General features: G+C 38.4%; 7 protein-coding genes across 10 annotated transcripts; 4 read left to right on the forward strand and 3 right to left on the reverse strand.

The window, feature by feature from the left end:
• The first annotated feature begins 1,200 nt into the window (after positions 1-1,200).
• Positions 1,201-4,332, forward strand: LOC131305563 (bZIP transcription factor 53). The gene is made up of 2 exons (XM_058332417.1): positions 1,201-1,347; positions 1,515-4,332. Exon 2 carries the CDS (start codon positions 1,930-1,932, stop codon positions 2,365-2,367), a length of 438 nt encoding a protein of 145 aa, XP_058188400.1. The 5' UTR covers positions 1,201-1,347; positions 1,515-1,929; the 3' UTR covers positions 2,368-4,332.
• LOC131305687 (calvin cycle protein CP12-1, chloroplastic) lies at positions 3,746-4,279 on the reverse strand. Its single transcript, XM_058332428.1, has one exon. The coding sequence runs from the start codon at positions 4,277-4,279 to the stop codon at positions 3,893-3,895; it is 387 nt and encodes a 128-aa protein (XP_058188411.1). The 3' UTR covers positions 3,746-3,892.
• A 257-nt stretch (positions 4,333-4,589) lies between the features above and the next one.
• On the forward strand, positions 4,590-6,650 carry LOC131305318 (uncharacterized). The gene is made up of 2 exons (XM_058332398.1): positions 4,590-4,998; positions 5,258-6,650. Exons 1-2 carry the CDS (start codon positions 4,941-4,943, stop codon positions 5,854-5,856), a joined length of 657 nt encoding a protein of 218 aa, XP_058188381.1. The 5' UTR covers positions 4,590-4,940; the 3' UTR covers positions 5,857-6,650.
• LOC131305729 (probable cytochrome c oxidase subunit 5C-1) lies at positions 6,289-8,515 on the reverse strand. Of its 3 annotated transcripts, none has more exons than XM_058332432.1 (2): positions 8,359-8,515; positions 6,289-6,731 (listed from the first exon to the last, which is right to left on the reverse strand). In XM_058332432.1, exon 2 carries the CDS (start codon positions 6,700-6,702, stop codon positions 6,511-6,513), a length of 192 nt encoding a protein of 63 aa, XP_058188415.1. In that variant the 5' UTR covers positions 6,703-6,731; positions 8,359-8,515; the 3' UTR covers positions 6,289-6,510. The 3 variants fall into 3 exon arrangements, with proteins under 3 accessions (XP_058188415.1, XP_058188414.1, XP_058188416.1); XM_058332431.1 differs by lacking the exon at positions 8,359-8,515 and adding an exon at positions 8,249-8,354; XM_058332433.1 differs by lacking the exon at positions 8,359-8,515 and adding an exon at positions 8,181-8,204.
• Positions 8,516-10,149: 1,634 nt separating this feature from the next.
• LOC131304905 (uncharacterized) lies at positions 10,150-13,757 on the forward strand. Its single transcript, XM_058332364.1, has 2 exons — positions 10,150-10,959; positions 12,964-13,757. Exons 1-2 carry the CDS (start codon positions 10,524-10,526, stop codon positions 13,506-13,508), a joined length of 981 nt encoding a protein of 326 aa, XP_058188347.1. The 5' UTR covers positions 10,150-10,523; the 3' UTR covers positions 13,509-13,757.
• A 590-nt stretch (positions 13,758-14,347) lies between these two features.
• Positions 14,348-19,208, forward strand: LOC131304716 (protein trichome birefringence-like 6). Of its 2 annotated transcripts, XM_058332063.1 has the most exons (6): positions 14,357-15,250; positions 15,338-15,394; positions 15,640-15,832; positions 15,926-16,116; positions 16,499-16,657; positions 16,749-19,208. In XM_058332063.1, exons 1-6 carry the CDS (start codon positions 14,634-14,636, stop codon positions 17,068-17,070), a joined length of 1,539 nt encoding a protein of 512 aa, XP_058188046.1. In that variant the 5' UTR covers positions 14,357-14,633; the 3' UTR covers positions 17,071-19,208. The 2 variants fall into 2 exon arrangements, with proteins under 2 accessions (XP_058188042.1, XP_058188046.1); XM_058332059.1 differs by having other exon boundaries at positions 14,348-15,394.
• LOC131304701 (DELLA protein RGL1-like) lies at positions 17,250-19,334 on the reverse strand. Its single transcript, XM_058332037.1, has one exon. It carries the CDS (start codon positions 19,192-19,194, stop codon positions 17,446-17,448), a length of 1,749 nt encoding a protein of 582 aa, XP_058188020.1. The 5' UTR covers positions 19,195-19,334; the 3' UTR covers positions 17,250-17,445.
• Between the last annotated feature and the right edge of the window lie 1,776 nt (positions 19,335-21,110).

The raw sequence follows: 21,110 nt of genomic DNA on the forward strand, positions 1-21,110 counted from the left end.
AAAAAACAAACCTCTAGTTTTAAAAAGAAATAAAGATAAATTACAAAAAAAAATCTCAATATAAAAAATTTGGGCATTATAGAACTTGGCTGAAGTTCTTCTATCAGCCGATGAGAGAAGACCCGCTTTATACAATTTTCAGATTCCAAAGCATTTTTTCTTTTTTTATATTTTCCTTTTTTTGCATGTTAATAGATTAATCCATGTATACTATTACTATCATCATGTTATTCTTTTCTAGTTCAGTTTTACAAAGAAAATTTTCATTCCCATTATTCACCCAAAAAATCATGTTCATTGCATAACCTGCATTCTATTACAACTAATCTGTGAAAACAAAATATTCAAAACACCAAGACAGGGGGAAAAAATCATGTTTCAAAAACACTTGGTAGAAATACAATTAATAAAATTATGAGTTCCAATTATTTTACATGTCTTAAATTACAGGGGGCTTTTTTATTGGATTTTTAAAGGTGTAGAAAAATAGTTTTGGTGTATGAAAAATCACTCGAAAACTAAAATATATGTATCTAAAAGGTGTAACATTGTTTTGGGGTTGAAATTCTATGACATTCACGGGATGACTGTATTGTTTTTCTTAATAGTGGAGTAGTAGTGAAACACCTTAATAATTATACCTTTCCTCTTTTTTATTTTATTTTATAGTGCTTCAACTTATGTAAATTTATGTATTCCACTAACTAAAATAAATAGTTATTTTAAAAATTAGTATCTATTTTTTGAATTAAAAGTGACATATTACGAGAAAATGACACGTTTCGTAAAACAAAAAATAAGTACTTAAAAAATAAGAATATTAGCGGAACAACGCGTAACTAAACTATGTATGAAAGGTGTAAAATTGAAGAAATAAGAGTGGGTTTGGATTACAAAATCAAGTGATTTATTTGTTTGTCTTATTTTTAAAAATTCGCATTAGTTTTTTTTGTCATTTTTGTGTGAGAAGTAAGAGAAATAGCGAGTAGTACTTAAAAATGAGTTTAATTATGATGGAAATCGTGTTAAGCCATGTATGACAGTCTGTAATCTTGAATCTGGACACCACTACGGAGAAGCATCGCTTGAATTAACTCACTGCCAAACAGGCTCTATTGACAGTCCAGCTGTCTTCAACAACGCGTCATCATCTGCATCAGCACAACACCGACGGACCCCCCTCAAGTTCCACCATACGGATATTTTTTTTATTTTAAAAAAAGAATAAAAAGTGCGTTATCTACCCCTTCCAATTAGGTCAAACCCACCCCAATTTCGGCTATATATACCCCATCATAGAGCAATCGTTGCCTTTTTTCCTCCAAGCTTTGGTTGCATCGCCCCTCTGTAAGTTTGCCCCTTTTCTTGTTTTCTTCTCTTTTGTTATTTCTTATGTTTTCGATTTATTCGTTTCTTTCAATTTAGTTAGTTTCTTCTTCTTCTTGTATTCCTCAATTTCTTATGTTGCTGATGAGTTGATTGCTTATGTTGGGTTGTTTTCTGTGGAATCGCAGGTAGTCTTTCTTCAAATCTAGTGTTTATTGTCATCAACAGATTACACATCCATTCGATTTCTCCATTCTATGACCTGGGTTTTTCCTTGATTCGATGATTTCATATTCTTAATGAGTTTTCTTATGCGCCGGATTCGGATGCTGCACTCCTTCTCGGTTGTGTTTCTCTACTGGTTCTACGTGTTTTCATGAATTAAATCACTTTCACATTTAGTATTTCTTGTTATTTTTGGAATCCCAATTCTATTTTGCCCTATTCTGAAAACCCTAACACCCAATTTCCCCTTTGGCCTGGAAAGAGAAAACTTCAAACGCCCAATTTTCCTTTGATCCAAGAAGAGGAAATTTCGAATAACCTTTTGGAATTTCAAGCTTAAGAGAAACCAACCGTTTATTAATTGCCAAAGATAGATAGATGGATTCAGTGAAACAGACGGCAAGTTCAGGATCCGATGGGAATAAGCGGTACGCGGGGGTGGACGACAGGAAAAGGAAGAGGATGAAATCCAACAGGGAATCAGCTAGGAGGTCCCGTATGAGGAAGCAGCAGCATGTGGAAGGTCTGATTAGTCAAGTGACCCAGCTGCAAAACGAGAACAGGCTCATTGAGGAGAAGATCAATAGCGTTGCCAATGTCTACGTTGGGATTGCATCTCAGAACAATGTCATGAGAGCTCAGCTTGCCGAATTGACTGATCGGCTTCGTGCACTGAATACGGTTCTCCAGATTGCGGAGGAAGTTGTTGGGTACACAGTGGACATCCCTGAAATTCCAGATGCTTTGCTGGAACCATGGCAGCTCCCCTGTCCAATGCAGACAGTTGCTGCTCCTTCAAGCATGTTTCGGTGCTGAATTCTTCCATCAGCACCAGAAGAAGTGCGTCTTGAGATGCTATGTTGATTTCGATTTCGTGGTTTAAGTTGGTTACCACGGTCTTTTTCGTAGTATATGTTTATAAGCTTATATGCTTTTATCTGTTTAAGTTTGCTATGTGTGTTTTGGTGCCTTGAATGGTAGGGCCTCAGATCGTACTGTCAATGTGTTTTTAGCTTGCTTTAATGTCAGAACAATTGGTGTTTTCTATATATTGTCGGATGGTTGATTTGTGTTCGTGTTTGTGTTTGCCACTGCCTTGCTGATACTCTTGTGTTTCGAATGCATTCAAATCTTTTCTCCGTATATAGAACATGTGTTTGTATGTGTGTGAATGTAACTTGGTTTGATTCATTAGTCGGGGATGGTTCTTGGAATTTGTGGTAGTGCTCCTACATCAAGCCAAACACGTGGCAATTGCTTGTGGGGAGTAACCTCTCTTTCATTGTTCTGGGTTCAGAATACGAGTAATTGATACGGTTGTGGATCAGTTATCCTCCTGTCCCTGCTCAACGGTGATTACGAGTAATCAATATTTTTTGTAGGGTGTTGAAGATGTTAACTCAATGCCAATTAATACTATTACTCATTCCTATTTCAATGGTTACTTTGTAGTAAGTTGGTTGGCCTGGCCAGCTTTATTTCAATTCATTTGGTCCAAGTGTGCTTGCGAGGATCGCTACAATTTTACAATGGATTGTTGATGTCTCCAGTATGTATGTAACTAAATGCAAGATTGAATCTGGAAGACACCACTTTAGTTTAAAGGCTGTGTCTTTTACATATTCGTCACCTAAATTGTATACTATTATGCGTGTCTACCAATACTGGCGTTGCCCTTTGAGAGGGTACAAACTACAGGCATTCCAGTGTTTGGAAGGAGAGATAGGATCCAGGACTACTTCTCTGCCCTTTGAGAGGGTACAAACTATAGGCATTCCAGTGTTTGGAAGGAGAGAGAGGATCCAGGACTACTTCTCTGCGTGGACTGGTGGTACGAATATACCCCTTAACGAGTTACAGTAGTAGTTCAGAAGTTCAGCACATGAATCAATTTAACGAGACTTTCACTACATCTTATCCGATATACTATATATATCAAGAACATGTGGAAGCAAGATTTGTAAGATCTTACAAGTAGGATCAAGAATCGTGTTCCGAAATTACTCAAACATTCGGAATTAAGCTCATCCTTGACCACAAGATTACATTTCACTGCACGTGATGTGGGTGAGAAAATTATACTCAAATCTATACTAGTAAAGAAACTAAACTTGGAAGGAGGTAATTCAGTTTGGGAAATCTTTTACTAGTATCATCCAAATAAGCAGCTCTGGCTCCTGTCAAAGAAAACAAATAACACAAAAAATAGATGCATTACCAAACGTATTTATCATTCAAGGAGTATTCAACAGGACAAGTCCGATGATATCATTATACAACCAACAAAAGTCTAAACAGTTCATTTGTCATCATAAAAGAAAGCAGGACAAGAAATCATGAATCAATTATCATAAGTGCGGCACTCATCGGTCTCCGGGTTATCCTTGCAGAAGGTCTCAAGTGGGTCGGAGTCCTTCTTCTTGTCCCTGGCATGGCTAGCCGCTGCGCTCAGCTCCTCCACCTCATCCCACGCTGCTGCGCACTCTCCGCTCACCGGATCCTCGGAGCATTTCTCCTCCGCGCTCTTGATGCTCTCTTCCACCTTCTCCGATATCTTCTCCGGTGCTGCAGCCACGGGCCGGACGTACATGCGGCCCGCCCCGAATTGGTTGGATCTCTTCCATGGGTTGTTCAGCCAGGGGGATGCTATGGTGTGGACCTTAGATGGGTCTGAGGCCTTGGCCATGATTCTTGGCGTTGAGAGGCTCACACCAGAAATTGTTGCCATTCTTGAGATTTTTGGGGAAGTGATAATAACCGTGCAGTGCAGTGCAGTAGTTCGAATGGTGGGAGAGTGAGTCTGATTTACTTATATGAGAAGCAATCTAATTGGGAACCGTAATGTTCTGTGAACGCACATATCTTATCACGAGTCTGCCAATCACAAGCTTCCGCATCATGCCTGTTTGAAGATATTTTTTGTGTAGCAAAAACCTGTTGTTTGGAATTTCCCCGATGGAATGACCAATAAGCCCTTTCATTCTCTCTGTCAAAACGAAAGCGGGGTTGTCCATTTTTGTTTTCTCAACAATTGAGAGACTTCGGTTGGTAATTCACGAAATATATACAGAAAAAGCGGATTACATAATTACTCAGTTTAAACATTTACAAACAATTTTTGAGGTCGGTTTTATCTGCAATTTGTTTTGGTAGGAATGAACAGTAAAAAATGACTTTTTTCCATCTTCATTTGATCTTCGGGAGTTTCTTGTTAGTTTATCGGCATCAATGCTTGCTTTGCTTCTCAGTATCCATATTCTCATATATTATTCCATGGGCAACCAGATTCTTTTCTTTCCTATACTCCTTTCTTTGCCAAGCATATAACACCATAGAACTATCGTTTGTAGTATCTCATTTTCTAGAGGAGTCCTCCAGCGCCGCCCTTCATGGAAATGAGGCTAACCCTGCTCTTCATGGCTGGCATTATTGCACTCCACATAACAGGTACATTTATGCTCATTTATGTAATAACACAACGGTATACAAACAGAATCTTTCCGCAAAAAACTTATATGGGATTACGCAACAATGGCCTTTTCATATTATCAGCCATAATAATGTAACAATGGCTTTAGTTGGAAATAAAAAGGCAGCGCGAGTTATATGGACCAAAATAAGGGTGTTATGGCGCTAACGGGTGCAGGGTACCTAATTTCTTGCTAAATCACGTTCCTTACGATGTCGTGCTCTCATCTCATTACAGCTGAAAAATGCCGGCAGCTAGTTGGGGAAGAAGCTTCTTCGAAAAGCAGGACAGAGAGGTTTACATTCTTGAACTGCTTTGACATGAGCTATGGAACCATAGCATGTGCGGTTAAGGAAATTGTCAAGCTTTATTTCTACTACATCAGAGCCGCTCATGTTCATAAGCAAGTAAGCGAGGCAACTGAGGCTGCTATGAGGGAGAAACTGTCCGAGGGACAGAGCCTTGAAGAAGCCGTTAAATGGGCATATCAAAAGGGGAATGAAGCAAAAAGAAGAGCAACTCGACAAGCAAAGCACATAATGGGGCCTGTTATATCTTCTGCATGGGACTTCTTTGAAACCATTTGGGTAGGAGGTACCCTAGCAGAGGGCGCCATTAGGGGCACTGGAACCTTTTTCGGGTCCTACGCTGGAGGGGTTATTGGAGAGGGGAGACTTGGGTGGGTGGGTTTTCTTGCTGGGAGCCAAATGGGGAGTTGGGTTGGAGGAAGGATAGGGCTGATGGCATATGATGTTGGGAAAGGCATACAATACTTGCTTCACTTTGTTCACAACAAAAGCAACTATTATCTGGATTTGAAGGATTCCTCTCTTTGAAGGAATTCCTTGTACATGGTTGTAAGCTATTTGTACCATGATGTAACTCTTTGAACATGGAATCTATTGATATCTAAAACCGTTGGCGTGCCATGTGAGGTGAATAGGTACGCGGTACTGAAGCACTCAAAGTTTTCTACCAAACACATAAGATACAAACTACAAGTGAACGCGAAAATCTTCAATAAATAAAACCCAACCCAATCAAATAGCTGAATGTTCAGCAACACAACAAAAATGAACCAGTTATGACCAAGGCCAAAAGCAACCAGTGAGAAGTTCGAAACACTGTATAGTGACCACAGTTCATCTGATTAACCAAACTACTCAATCTTGTTCTCGTCATAACCGTTTTCCTTCAAAGAGTAGATAGAAATGAACCATGCACAAGTAACACAAGAAACAGCTATCTAGGCATCCACAAAATTCTCAGGTCCAGAAGCCATAAATTGCAATAACAAGCAAAAAAACAGAAAAGCTTTTAGGCTCTCCAGACTGTCGAGCAGCAATGTAATTCAGAGAATTCAGTACAATAATAGTAGTTATGATTTAAAGTTCAAACATAGTTTAAGAGCCAGGAAAGGAACATTGAGTATTAAAACACACCATGAATTGGATTCAGTACAGTGATACCATAGTAACCATACCGCCTTGTTATTCTTCTGCAACAACGCTAATCTCACCTTTCTCTAGCAAATCATAGAATGCTCTCGTTTTCCTCTGCTCATTCCAGTGATGCATTTTCCATAGTCCACCTGCTACCAAGCCAAGTGAGATGCCAATAAGTATCTCCTTCACCACACTTGGTCCTGTCAAAGTCGCGTGAGCAACCTTATGTGCAGCCATTCTGCTTCTGCAATGAAAAGATAGTGAACCTGCACGTAACAAGCACAGCGCCTTTCTGCTCTTATTACCAGGGTTGAGAGAGAGAGAGTGTGTAACTGGAACATTAGTTAAGGTTACTGAAACCAATAAACCATGAACTAAAATTTCATTAGTAAGTTCAAAGAAGGCCACAGACAGAGAGAGAGAGAGAGAGAGAGAGAGAGAGAGAGAGAGTAACTGAAACATTGGTTAAGGTTAATGAAACCAATAAACCATGAACTAAAATTTCATTTGTAAGTTTAAAGAAGGCCACAATAGATTTTTATTTGAAACAACTGCAAACTACATCATTAAAGCGTTGATTGATCGTTGAACCTTAAACCAGTGACCACCAAGGCTTGCCACAACCAGGTCTTTAGTGTCAAGGTAATAATGGCTCTCGACAGACACAATCTAAACCGCAAGATGTCATTTTGTTGGGACCACCAACCAACATTAATATGTTGATATTTATCTCAAAGCTTCCAAATTACCTGAATTTTCCATATGTTTTAGCAATTTTTTTTTTGGGTGATAAGTAGCAACATTTTTCTTGTTTTAAATAATTTAATCTTCCACAGCTTTTGAATTGATAAAGCGAAAGAGCAAGCAAGCACTAGTCTGCAGCCTTAGTTAAACTTTCCCTTCAAAAGTCATGGTTAGGTGGCAAACCAAAGTAGTTAGGAATCCTAACTTATGACAAACTTAATGTGTCGATGAACTTGAGGCAACTTAAGCACCAAATGGTACTGACGAACATGAGGGGGAAACCCAAAGGGAAAAAATGGCATGCTAGTGCTGATACGGAAACAAAAAGTGAAATGACATACTAGTGTTGATGTCAAAACAAAAACGGTAACAATTCTTTAACCATATAAGGGCTAATATCAGCCTTAGAAAATAAGCACCCCACCAAACAAACAATCCAATGAATCCCTTAATCAGAACAGTGGGCCAACAAGGTTTTCAAACCGAACCCCTATATATTAGTAAAACTTCCTTCAAATACTACTTGATAGATAATACTAACAAGTTTTCTTTGCCAGTAATGTCCAAGCAAAGGCTCACCTACCCTACCACAGCCGGGGGATTCCACAAATTTTAAAGCAGATTTGCAAATGACGAAACTAACCACCTCCAAAAGAATAGGTAATTCTAGGGATGCTAATCGATGAGGGATTTCGAAGAAAACAATTGGGGATGAAACTCACAAATGAATAAGAGAATGACTGTATAGATATTAACTGAAAGAGGTCACTCTCTCTCACATCCTGACATTGCAACACTTCACACAAAAGATTGTCGAAATCCCATAGTAATCAACAGACTAAAAATCACATGAATTAAGAACTAGCATATTGAGATAATCATAATCCTTCACCAAATTATACAGTAAGTAAAAACACAAATAAAGCATAGAAAATGAATTACGTAACCCATGAAGCATTTCCGATACATACAAACCGGAAGCAGTTGGACTCCCAAAGACGAGAGAGCGACTCCGACGGAACAAGAAAATCAAACTAACCATTTGCACAGCTTTTATAGATCGAAAAGTAGTAGATCCATAAAAGCATGCTATGACGACGACATCTCAAAGAGCGGATCGATTTGATCGAAAATCCAATTAAGCTTTACCTGGAGGAAGTTGATTCGAAATCCGCCGCAAAAGAAATCGAAAGCTACGAGAAGATCTGTCCGAAATGGAAGAGAGTTTCTAGGGGTATTTTTGACGCCCGTTCGTTTGACGGCTCCAACTCGGCCCTTGTTTTTAACTTTCAGCCTTGCGGGTTAAGCTCCAGCTGCAGTTTGGGTCGCACGACTCGCACCCTGGTGCTAGGCCTCATCCAAGAACAAAACAAATGGAAAATGATTATATCAAAACTGCTTTTGTTTCGTCAAAATTTTGGTACAACAAAAGCTTGTACCATGTGTAATCTATAAGGTTTTTTTGCACGGGAGTTTTGGCATCAACAAAGATAATTTTGACATTATCACTATCCAAAAAAAACAAAAAAGAAAATACAAATACGGGTCGTTTTTTTAGTGGTAAAATGGATGTTTTATAATCACTTCCCAGAAAATTTGATTTAAAGACTCAATCGTTTATGGTTATTACTCTATTCTTGGGCGTATTGTTTTGACACTGAAAAAAAATGTATATTTTTAAAAACAATTTAAAACATTCTTTAGTACAAAAAATAACCTTTTTGTCCCCTATAAATCTCGTAGGAGCAAATGTCAATTTTTTTTCTACCAAACAAACTTTTCAAAAGTAGTATTATACAAAAAAAATATGTAAATATATTTTCGGGTTTCAACTTTTAATGTTATGTTATTCAACAACGTGTCTGGTTGTGTTTAGACTAAGCTCTCCTAATATTCAGTAATATCTTTGTCGCTAGTAGAAACAAATCACATTTCTCATTTTCTCTGTTTAAAAAGTGAGAGAACATGTAAGGTAGTGCTAAAAATTGGACACGCAATCCATTTGTTAAATGTGAGCAAAAATTATTTTGGCTTGGATGTTCATAATTTAATTGTTTGGTAAGGATCCGCACGGCATTTCATCAATCTTCTTTATTCATAAAATAAGAATTGAAAAAGTTTTGTTGCGATATTTTCAATATGCCTTGTCATCCTTATTTAACTTCCTATTGATTACGTAGGCGAAAGAAATTAGTAGTGCCTTTCATTCTAAAAAGAATGACGGACCGCGAATAGCTAGACTAGAGAGCCGCTCTAATGTACAAAATAGTATGGGCTATGTTCCGTTCAATTCCCACCTATTAAATGGGCTTATATACACCCTTATTATTCTCTCAAATTCTTTTCACCTAAATTTTGTTATATTTCTGTTATTGTTCAGTGTTACGTCACTGTTACCATTGGATCATGTAAAAATTTTAAAACTAAAAAATTATCACTTGATCTGACAGTTGAAAATGTCTCGAAAGAAAGATACCGATTTTTGCAATTGAGAAAAAAAATGTACTCCGGTATTTATGCCTTATAGTCATTTGAGATGGCTTGATTTTCTTTAGCTCAGCAGCCTTTTTGGACCAACTGAGGATCTGTTCCAGAAATTTTCTTATTTTATAAAAATTTATTTTGAAGTTTTGTTTCACAAAATTTAAATAAGCAACTTATTTTTACATTTTTAAACTTAAAAATAATGTAAATGAAAAATAAATTTTCAAATTTTTTTGCACCGTATTAAAGATCTCAATGAGATCTATTAAACAAAATTCATAGTGATAGGAAAATTATTTGCGTAAGCATATGATTTTTGAGTTTGAAATTACCTTTTTAAAAAATAAGTACTTATTCACCATTTTATAGAACACATCTTATTATTAAATAAAAAATAAATTCTTATTCCGGTTCTGAAACAGGCCTGATATTTGTCAAACCGAGAGAAGACAAGACAAGCCCGCACCCCAATTCTGAACCTAACTCCAAAAAGAATTTATTAGTATCATAGTCCCAACAGCTAGACACGTGGCCCTCTTACCCTTGATCGGAAAATTTTTCAGTACCGAACGATACAACGTGGTATTAGCTCGCGCATCCAAACCGTTGATTGCGTGTTCTTGCCCACATTTCTCACCTGTTTGCGATCAGTCCCACTACTGCTACTTCTTTTCTTTAACTACTCCAACAAATCTCTCTCTCTCTCTCTCAAATCTCAATATAGGAGTATTTATACACACACATATGCAATCAGTTCAAGAGTATTTGCTATCCACTACTTGATCTCCTCTCTTTGCGAGTTTGCTCAGTCTTTTTAATCTCTAGCTCCCATGGCGTCTTTCTTCTGTTCTGCCAAATTTTTCCTCCTCCTCCTGGTCATATCGGCGGTCCCCATCGCGTACCTCATATCCCTGGAAACAGCGAAACCAACATCCCACGTGTACCACTACCACAGCACCGGATGGTTCAGGGAGGGCGCAAAGTGGGACGATCTCAACACTCGCTTCCTCGTCTCTTTCATGGAGGGGGGTGTGGGCCAGATCCGGGTGCCCGACGACTACTCTCCGGGTACGGTACTGGAGGAAGTTCGGGTAGTCACGGACGTTGACTTGGCCGGCAACGCCTCTCTGGGTCTCGTCGTCGACCCCCCTAGGAATCGTTTGTTGGTGGCGATCGCCGACGTGTTTGGTAATCGCTACGGTGCAGTCGCGGCGTATGATTTGACCACGTGGGACCGATTGTTTCTTACTCAACTCAGTGGCTCAGGTACCAAAATCTTAGAAACCCCCAAAAAAAAGTTAAAAAACACAAGTATATACTTCTGCACTCTGTAGTCTCTTCTTATTTTCATGTAGGAAGGAGTAGTGATTTTTTTGTCATCATATTCTTCCTCCTTTATTTTTACCTGTCACCTGCGAAGAGAAATTTTATTATTCCACACAGGAAAAGAAATACAAATACAAAAACAAAAGGGGAGTAGTATTTTTTTTAATGATAGATTACATTTTAGCCTTGTGCTTTGGCCCCAGTACACACAATTCTTCTGATTTCAATTTTCATTACGACCTAAAGTGAGCAGTGAGCACTTATTTAGAGGTGCATGTGGTACGCACGCTCCTTTTTGAACTCTTTATCATTAGATTTATCGATCCCTGCTTTTATAATAATCGGGTTAACCATGACTCGACTTTTGTCTTCACATATTTGTAATCGGCTTAACCAAGATTCTGTCTCATAGCAGAGATTGGCAAGGAGGCCAACTAAAATTTTGTGTGTATTTGGTTGAGAGTTTAATTCAAATAATGTTAATCCCACGAATTAAAAAGTGATTTTTTTATTTTATTTGGAGCTTGCCATTTACTTTGGTTGGCGAGTATATATAATTACTACTATTGTGGAAGGCCCATTCCATGGAGGCATGTGAGTCATGTCATTGTCACATGTAGTTGGTATGGTGGTTGGTGGATGAGCTACTTTCTTATTGGTAGGCGATTCTTATTAGTACTAATCTACATACAAGTTCCAAAATTTTCTATCTGATTTACTATGAGCCCTTTTGCCCCATTTGTTTGACAGAACTAGTTATAGTTATATAACCTTATACTAGCTGAGATTTACTAATAATAGGATTAATAATATCATATCCCGTGGTATTATATATCCTACACTTTGTGAGATTATATATGTCCAGTTTAGTCTGGATGAAAACTATTTTAATAAAATGTTGGAGAGTTAGTGACCTCGGATATATAATCCATTCTGATGTTAGTATCTTGTCAAAGAAACAGCCACATATGTGGTCTTCTAAGTATTATAATTTACGAAAATGTTAAGATCCAGAAAAAGTTTCTCCGAAAATGTCTGGAGAAGTGAAATTAATGATTGAGATTCACTTTGATGTGTAAGACCCAAACATCAAAGTGAATTTGAACCATTCATTTCTCTCTCAGGACATTTTCGGAGGAACTTTTCATGTACCTTGGCATTGTTCTAAAATATAGTCGTAGTTTGTGAGGTTGGAGTGAGTTACATCCAAAATAACATAGCTGGCTCCCTGTCTTTCTTTGTCTCAGTGGGGAGATCATTTTCAACCAAAATAGAGGCGCGGCTTAATTGTCTTCTTTCAATGGCCATACTTGGTTGGCTCACCCAACACTGGCACCATTGAATTCTATATTGAATATATTCACTTTACCGGACGAACTATTAACCAAATTAGAAAATAACTACAAGTGGAGTGGGTGGTTTATGCATACATATGATGCGCCCGCCCCACACATGCACATATATGTGAGTGCTAGTGTTTCACATTCTATTTTCGTAGTTGTGATCTCTTGGAAGATCTATGACACCATGTCGTGAAGTTAATACACCACAAGCAAAGTTGTAATCTATTAAGAGGGTGTACCATTTCTAAGATGAAAGAATTACCAAAAGATCATCTTGAATAAGAATTATGGACTGATTTATATAGCATTTCTCTCTCTGAATTCTCACAGGTTATATAGTATTGATGGTGTATATCTATGGCTTGTTTATATCAAATTATCACCGGTGAGAGTAACAGTGATCACCAACTCAATGTTGTTAAAGAACAAAGTAACATGGGTGAGTAGGAGAAACTTTCACATGATACAAAGCCAACATGCATGGTCCCACTAGAGTACTAGAGTAGATACTGGTTAATATCTATTGCTTTATATTATTATTTCTAGGGTTGCTTAATATTCCTATTTACCAGAAAGATGTCCCCTGTTTTCAATTGTGTAGGAGATGGAAAAACTTTTGCAGATGATGTAACGGTGGATGCAGTGGGCAACTCGTATATCACTGATGCCCAAGGAAACAAGATTTGGAAGGTTGGGGTGAATGGAGAGTTCCAATCAACCATTACAAGCCCACTCTTCATTCCAAAAGAGTGGTACAAAAACATAGTCGGCCTTAACGGGATTGTTTATCATCCTAACGGGTATTTAGTAGTAATCCACACTTTCTCTGGTAATTTGTTCAAGGTTGAGATAGAGAAGGGAGATGACGTGAAGTTAATTGAGGTGGAAGGGGGCCCACTTTCATTTGGAGATGGTTTAGAGCTATTATCTCCGACAAGGCTCGTGGTTGCTGGAAACCCTTCGAGACTGGTTGAAAGTTCCAATGATTGGGAGACTGCCAAGGTGATAGGCAAGTCCAAGGGGCAGAGCCATCGATTAGTAACGGCTGCAACGGTGAAGGATGAAAAAGTGTATTTGAACCACATTCTGGGGTTGGGTTACCCTAGGAGAAAGCACGTCTTGATGGAGGCAGTTTTTGATAGTTAGATTGAGGCAAGATGCCATGATCGATTCTTAATTCGATTATGGTTAGGATTGTTTGTTGTGTTTATTAAGGTTGTGTAGTGTGCAAGCGCAAGGTTCAGAATATATCCTCTACTCAACAAGTCTTTGTTTTATACGGAGTACTATATTATATTAAACATTTCGGTTTTTTCATTTTCCCCCACTTTTGTGAGTCCTGTATTTGGTGAAGTATGGTGTTGGCCTTTTGAATAAAATTTGTTGCTTCTGCAATGGTTGTCACTAGTATGCCCATATGACCCGAATGAGTGTTTGTTTTTTGTTTTTTCACCCCATTTTCTCAAATAAGTACTTAAAAAATAAGGACTTATTTTCAAGTTTTAAAATAATGGACTTACGAAAATAAATTTTTAATTTTTTTTTACAGGGTTTGATAGATTTTATTGAAATCTATCAATTAAAATTTATATTGCATATTTTTTTTATTTTAATAAAATTATTATTTTTAAGCTTGAAAATTACAATAAGTACTTATTTTTTGTTGCAATAAGTACTTATTTTTTGTAAAATATTATTTTTAATCTTACAATACAGGTTGTTAAAGGGAAATGATATTGGCACTCTAAAAATTGATGCATGTACTCCAAAATCAGTGTAATTTCAAAGTCATTTTCTTTTATTTTTGGAGTGCCTGCATTAATTTTGAGAGTGTCAATATCATTTCCCTTGTTAAAATTAGTAATTAAAAAATGGTTTACAGCAGTGGAAAAAAAGAAAAGAAGAGGAAAGAATTTTTTTTTTAAAAAAAAAAAAGAATGTGGGTTGGTTGATAACGCATACCTACCAGCCGGCCTTGATATTTGCGCTGTTGCTTGGGGGTTTCCCCTGAGAAACAGCCCCCACTCTCTCTCCCCATCACTCCAGGGGAACCAACCAACTAGTGAAAAACATCATACTTATCTGCTTCTCTTCCATTTCATTTCAACGTGACCATGTTCTTGCAAATTTTTTTCCCAGCATAACAACATTTGTCTTCCTTTTATTAATCTACACTCCTACCTAATCTCACCACGTTTTCTTTGACCTAAAATATCATCGTTTTTCCCAGTCTTCTGTCTGTCTTCCACAGTCTTCTGTTTGTCACCGTAGATGGAGAAGCTGAGGAGTTTCTCCATTAAAACCACTAGATTCTTGCTGTTTGCTTTCACAATCTCTTCCTCCGTCATTTTTCTAATCTTCTTCTCCCTCTGGCTTATTAGGGCTACTTCTTCTGTTCACCAACAAACCCATTTTATGTTCAACACGCCCACTCAAAGTCTAGGCCTCAAGCCCTTAACTCTTCAGACTTCGACCGCTTCCACTAGAAATTTCTCAGCAATTCTGATTGATACCCATTTCACGACACCAGAAAATAGGTCCCGGTTTGCTAATGTTCCAAGATTTCAGACCAAGGAAGGTGGTACGGAAGTGTCAGGCCATGGGAATATTGCGAATTTTGCTATAAATGGAACTTCCATCAGTAATCGTGTCGCGAAATCTGAAAATACTTACGGGTTTGCTCAAGGTTCAATTGCGGGGTTGCTTAAGAGAAGGGAAAATGAGTCCGAAGTATCAGATAATGGAATATACCAAGGAGCTGCTGGAAATGGTAAATCGACAAGTACGCAAAAGAATGTTTTTTATAATTTGCCTGAGAAAAATGAAGTTTCAAGTGGAGAGATAATCGAAGACCGCAAAAGTAGAAATTGTGATGTTACCAAAGGGAGGTGGGTTTCTGATGAGAACTACGCTCTGTACACAAATGTTTCATGTCCCTTCATAGATGAAGGTTTTGATTGTCAAGGTAATGGCAGATTGGATAAAGAGTACATGAAGTGGAGGTGGCAGCCTCAAGATTGTGACATTCCAAGGTACTTCATTTGTCTTTCCTGCATTTTATTTGAAGCTTCATTTTCAAGTAAGTTATAGTGTGCTGGATCTTCATGGTCAATTAATTAGGATTTTGTACTTGATTTACGCAACATTGTGTTGTGTTTAGTGTTCAGTGTTCCAAGTGTTGTGTGAGGGAGCATATGGTTGTCTAACAATTGCGTGTGGGGTTAGTAAAAATTTGCTTTACTAAAATACTAACTGCTTGGTGTTGGGTTGTATTTAGGTTCAATGCAACGAAAATGCTAGAACTGATTAGGGGGAAGAGACTAGTTTTTGTGGGGGATTCAATTAACAGAAACCAATGGGAATCCATGCTGTGTCTGCTAATGGGAGCAATCAAAGATCCGAAGAGGGTGTACGAGACTCGTGGGCGGAGGATCACCAAAGAGAAGGGAGATTACAGTTTCAAGTTTGTGGTAGTTCTCTAAAATCCTAATGAGAATGTTGTTGATTCTGTTTTGACTTTGAGGGTATCGGCAGAGTTTGGTTTATCGAGGTATTTTTTGCAGGATTATAAGTGCACAGTCGAGTACTATGCAACCCATTTCTTGGTTCATGAAAGCAAGGCAAGGCTCGGCAAGAAACGGGTGCAAACCTTGAAGATTGACACTATAGATAAGGGCTCATCGAGATGGAGAGGAGCTGATATTCTGGTCTTCAACACTGCACATTGGTGGACTCATTTCAAAACAAAAGCTGGGTTAGTACTTTTCTGAAACAAGTTTCCATGCTTGGTTCCCAATTAGCTAGAAATGATCAACTGAAATGTTCTAGACGAATTCTCATGAGAAAACTAACAAGGTCCCTCCCTCACTCCAATTTGGATCCTACTTCCTTTTCTTTTGAAAGCAATCAATGCACGATTTAGTCCCCTGTCCTTCTCCAGGAACACTAGTTTGACTGATTCATAAGTTTTTGAGAGCTGCTAAGCAAACCATAACTAGAACTTATTGAACATTTATAAGGAATTGAAGTTAGCTTTGGTAGTTCTGATATGTAACTAATATGAAGCCAAGTTTAGGTAATGGTATTACCCATCAGTTATAAATTTCTTGAAAACCCCCCTAGTTTTCTCGTTACAGGATCAACTATTACCAGGAAAGGGGCCAAGTTCACCCTCATCTTGATGTTTCAACAGCTTTCCAAAGGGCTTTAGTAACATGGGCTTCATGGGTTGATAAACATACCAATCCAGGAAAAAACCAAGTTTTCTTTCGAAGTTCTGCCCCTTCCCATTTCAGGTTTGACCTTACTAGCATACAAAACTAGAGGATCAATTCCCATCTCCCTGCTCGTTTAACTTGCTGAGTGAACTTTCATTTGTTTGGACAGAGGAGGCCAGTGGAATTCCGGTGGTCACTGCAAAGAAGCTACTGAACCACTTCCCAAAATTTCAAGTTTCAACTACCCTGAGAAGAATTCTATTGTGGAGAAGGTCATAAAGCAGATGAAAACTCCGGTAACTTACTTGAATGTAACCAGTTTATCCGAGTACAGAATCGATGCTCACCCATCTGTATATGGTAGAAAATTTCGTAAGAGCTACTCTTCTAGCTTTCAAGACTGTAGCCATTGGTGTCTTCCTGGCGTTCCAGATACCTGGAATGAATTGTTGTATTACCATTTGCATTTTGAAAGAAGAGAAATGTGGTAGAGCAGAAGTTGTCAGATTGCCTATTAGTTTGTTTCTTTGTCACCTGTTGTCTTGGGAGTTAGCTTGTAAATGTTCATTAGGGTTCATGTAAATGTCCAATTTAGGGGCAATCAAGGGATCAAGTGGTGCACTTACATTAGCCTACATAAAGATTTGTTGCATTTTAAAGATAACTGATTGAAGCTTCTAATCATCACCTTACAATTTGATCATGAGACATAAAAAGTTACAGATGCTTTTGAACAAGAGGAAAGGGAACACACATTCACACAACGACAGGTATCCAATAAGGTTTTCATAAAGGTTAGATCTACCACACACTCCGTAATTAGATCTAGGGGACACAATCAAAAGAATTAGAAAAACAACGAATTGTCAAAGGAACTTCCAAGTGGAAAGGGAATGAATTGGAGTCCCTTTCCATCCCACAGTTAGGCACTTCCCATCATTCTCTAGAGTGCAATAACTCCCAAAGGCAAACTGCTTGACAATCAAATTAGCTTGGTACAAAGCTGACTCACTGAGTTCAGCTCCCACCATTCCAAACCTAGCAAAGAATGCCCTCCATACACTCATCTTCACATTCCTATTGACCCTTTCCTCACCTTCAGCTGCAACTATATTATGGATCACATCACCGAAAAACTTTCCCTCAAGTGTGATTCTGTACTGATCGTCTTGATTTCCAAATTCCTCCAAACAATCGAAAAGGGCACTATAGAAGAAAAGTGCCTCAATGAAGCGATTGAAAAACGAAGGCGAATTGTGATTTGCTTCGACTTCAATGACTACCATTATGGCTGGATTAAGCTTCCTTATCACTCCCATGAGATTTTCCAAACAGTTAGGCCTTGAGATCATTGATGGAAGTATGGTTTGAGAGTAAATAACCACAGCCTCACCATCTTCTGTATTGAAATGTTCCGTCGTAAGGTCCTTAATGTCTGATAAGAGAACTACGTTAAATGAGAAAGGCAAGTTCAGGGACTCGGCAAAATTTGCTAACCTCTTTCCCGTTTCCTCCATATTCTCTCCACCTGTTGTCCCCACTGCAGTTATCTTTAGATTCTCAATTGGGTGCAAAACTCGTTCTGTTAGAGCTTGCATCAAGATCACCCATTGTACGCCACTCCTGATTCGGAGATCAACCAAATGGATCTTGGTATCCGATTTAATGTTTTCTAAAATCGCTTGAATTCCGGGAAATAGCATGACCTGAGAAAAGGGGAGTTCCTGGTGGAATTTCAACAACGCAAGGTTCGAACTCACGCGTGTCCCTGAGCCTGCCATACTGTAATTATCATTCCCCTCCATTTTCCATGATGCGAATCTTCCTGTTTCCCTATCAATCCTCTCCCTCAGCGCTCCAGCAAAGTAGGAAACAACTCTCTGGACAGGATTGCCTGTGGCCGAAGATAACCATTCGCAGCTAGTGAGCAATCTGCTCGCGCTGGCAAACTGCTGATACCCCACCTTCTCAGCTGCAGCTAGAAGGAGGTGGACTAGTTCCACATCTTGGGTGTCTTCGAAAGAGAGACCAGAGAAAGCATAACCATACGGGTGGATATGCATCGAGGAGGAACCATCAACTCTTTGGGTAGACAACTGTATGAACCTCTCTCCGGCCACTCTCATGATTTCTTCAGTCGACAATTTATGGCCGCCTGCATAGCTAATCTCATAATCGCTACGAATTTCTCCCTTCAACTTCTCGATTCCGCTAGCGGAATTTGTCAGGAGCTGTAAAGATACTACAGAAAAGGAAGACTGCTCCTCCTCCCCCAGGATTTCCGAAAGTGATTGGTTGGCTGATAGGAAAGTGGGGTCAAACTCGAAACCACTCAATATGCCAGGGCTGTAAATTGGTGGTGATGGTGCAAATTCTGGAAATGAGGGTTCAATATCTCTGGCGAAATTTACTCTCTTACCAGGTGGGTTGTTTTCCTGGTAAAAGCCATATTCAGAACAAAATGAATGAGTAGCTCCCAAATTTTCGATACCTGATAATTCTTCTTGTTTCCTTTTGCTGAAAGATTCTTGTTTTTCAAACCCAGTGAACGAATTGTAACTGCGGTAGATTTCACTGATTCCGAATGAAGGGAAAGAGCACGGGGAATTTGCCATATTGAAGTAGCTAGTAGAAACAAATAACTTGGTCGCGAATAGGATGATGATAGTTTTCTTAACTTAAGCTGAAGATTAAGATGGTAATCTTCTTCTTATGTACTAGTAGATCAAATAAACTGCAACCTTCGATAAGGTGCTGACTTAGTCAAAGCATCATTTTAGAGCATGTTAACCTCCACAAAGTATCTTTAAAAAAAAAAAAAAAACCCTCCACAAAGTCAGCGACCCTAAAAACCATTGACATCTTTTTGAGAAAATAATAAACATCATCTTGCAGCATCTTCCCTAGTTTTTGTCGTTTTGGCCCCAAATTATGCTTCGCTACAATGCCATTATTCTATTTATTTTGTTCACTATATTGCCTCATTAGTTTCAAGGTTTTTTTTGGTTATGATGTGACAATTTTGACAACGTCCAACTTGCTGTTAAATTGTACACAAGAAATGGCATTGTGAAAATATTGGCAAGAGCTTTGCCTAACATATTCGATCGGTTATTTTGCTTTTTTTATCTTCTCCTGTTAAAGTTTTGGTCACTAAGAAATTCGTACAATAGGTAGAGAAGCTCATACTAGTATTTTACAAGGATACGAAAAAGAAAACGAGTACCATTGACTTGACCACATCCAAGAATTTTTCTTGATACGGAAATTACAAAAAGAAAAGAAGAGAAAAGAAAAAAAGAGAGAATCAAAAATACCTGACACGGGAAGAATAAATCATACGTACAAGATAGAGACGTAGTTGAAGCGGTCTAGTTTAGACCTTGTCTTCATTATCGCCATAGTGAAAGAGCTACCAATGAATTTTGATGTACCAGAAAAAAAGAGGAAAGAGTTATCAATAAGTCTAGATAGACTACACGAAACCACTACATCATCCATTATATTTTTTGTGAGTCTCACTTCGAGTCCCATAAAAATATAGAAAAATGCTCATAAATTTTAAAATAAATGTTTTATGGAGCCCTGTAAAAAATCAGCTCCAACGGTTATCAGTAAGTATTATTTCTGGTTTCGCCTCACCCATATGAATCCAAAAATAATACTTATTGATATGTGGAGCTGATTTTTTACAATACCCTATAAAACATTACTTTAAAATTTATGGGCATTTTTTTGTATTTTTGTGGGACCCGGAGTGGGCCCCACAAAAAATATAATAGATGGTGTAGTTGTTTGGTATAGCGTATCTAACATCCCTTTTGGATTTTCTTCTTCTACCGTCCTCCAGTACAGTACATAGCAATATTACTAGTATTTACTCCCACCCACATAATGCCCCTTACAATCCTAAGTCCTAACAAATCCAATTGTCACAGATTGGTAATACAACCACCAACCAACAAAGTCAACGAACCCAACACCCATTGACATCTCTTTATCAACCTCAACCATAAACACCAGCGTCTCAACCTCATCTCTCAATCTCCGCCACCACAATGCACCAAAGCCCGCTGCCATAACCACCCTATCAACACACCTCTCCTCCTTCACAACCCCAAAAATGGTATCATCAACCACCGGCTTCTCCACCGTCCTTGACTAATAAAGCATCGTCTCATGTAACCCAGGAAAGAACACAACTCTGCTTATCAAACTAGTGCTTCTTTTATGACCAAAACAATTCCGGCTGATATGCTAACCTTGATACTGAAACCAATATGAACTCGTAGAGTGCATATATATCAAAATCCAAGCAGCATATAAACGGGGTCAGAAAATGGCCTTTGTTGATTTACTTATAAGCGGCATCCAGCCAGCCAAGGGATGAATGAGCGCAGCTAAGCTGATGAGGCAAACCAGCCAGCCAAAGCATGAATGAGCGCAGCTAAGCTGATGAGGCAAACGAGAGGATAGAAGGAAATGGAAAATCGAACAAAGGAAGAGAGAGAAAAGATGTGGGTTATGGATA

Source organism: Rhododendron vialii, chromosome 1a (genome assembly GCF_030253575.1).
Source record: "Rhododendron vialii isolate Sample 1 chromosome 1a, ASM3025357v1".
Lineage (NCBI taxonomy): Eukaryota > Viridiplantae > Streptophyta > Magnoliopsida > Ericales > Ericaceae > Rhododendron > Rhododendron vialii.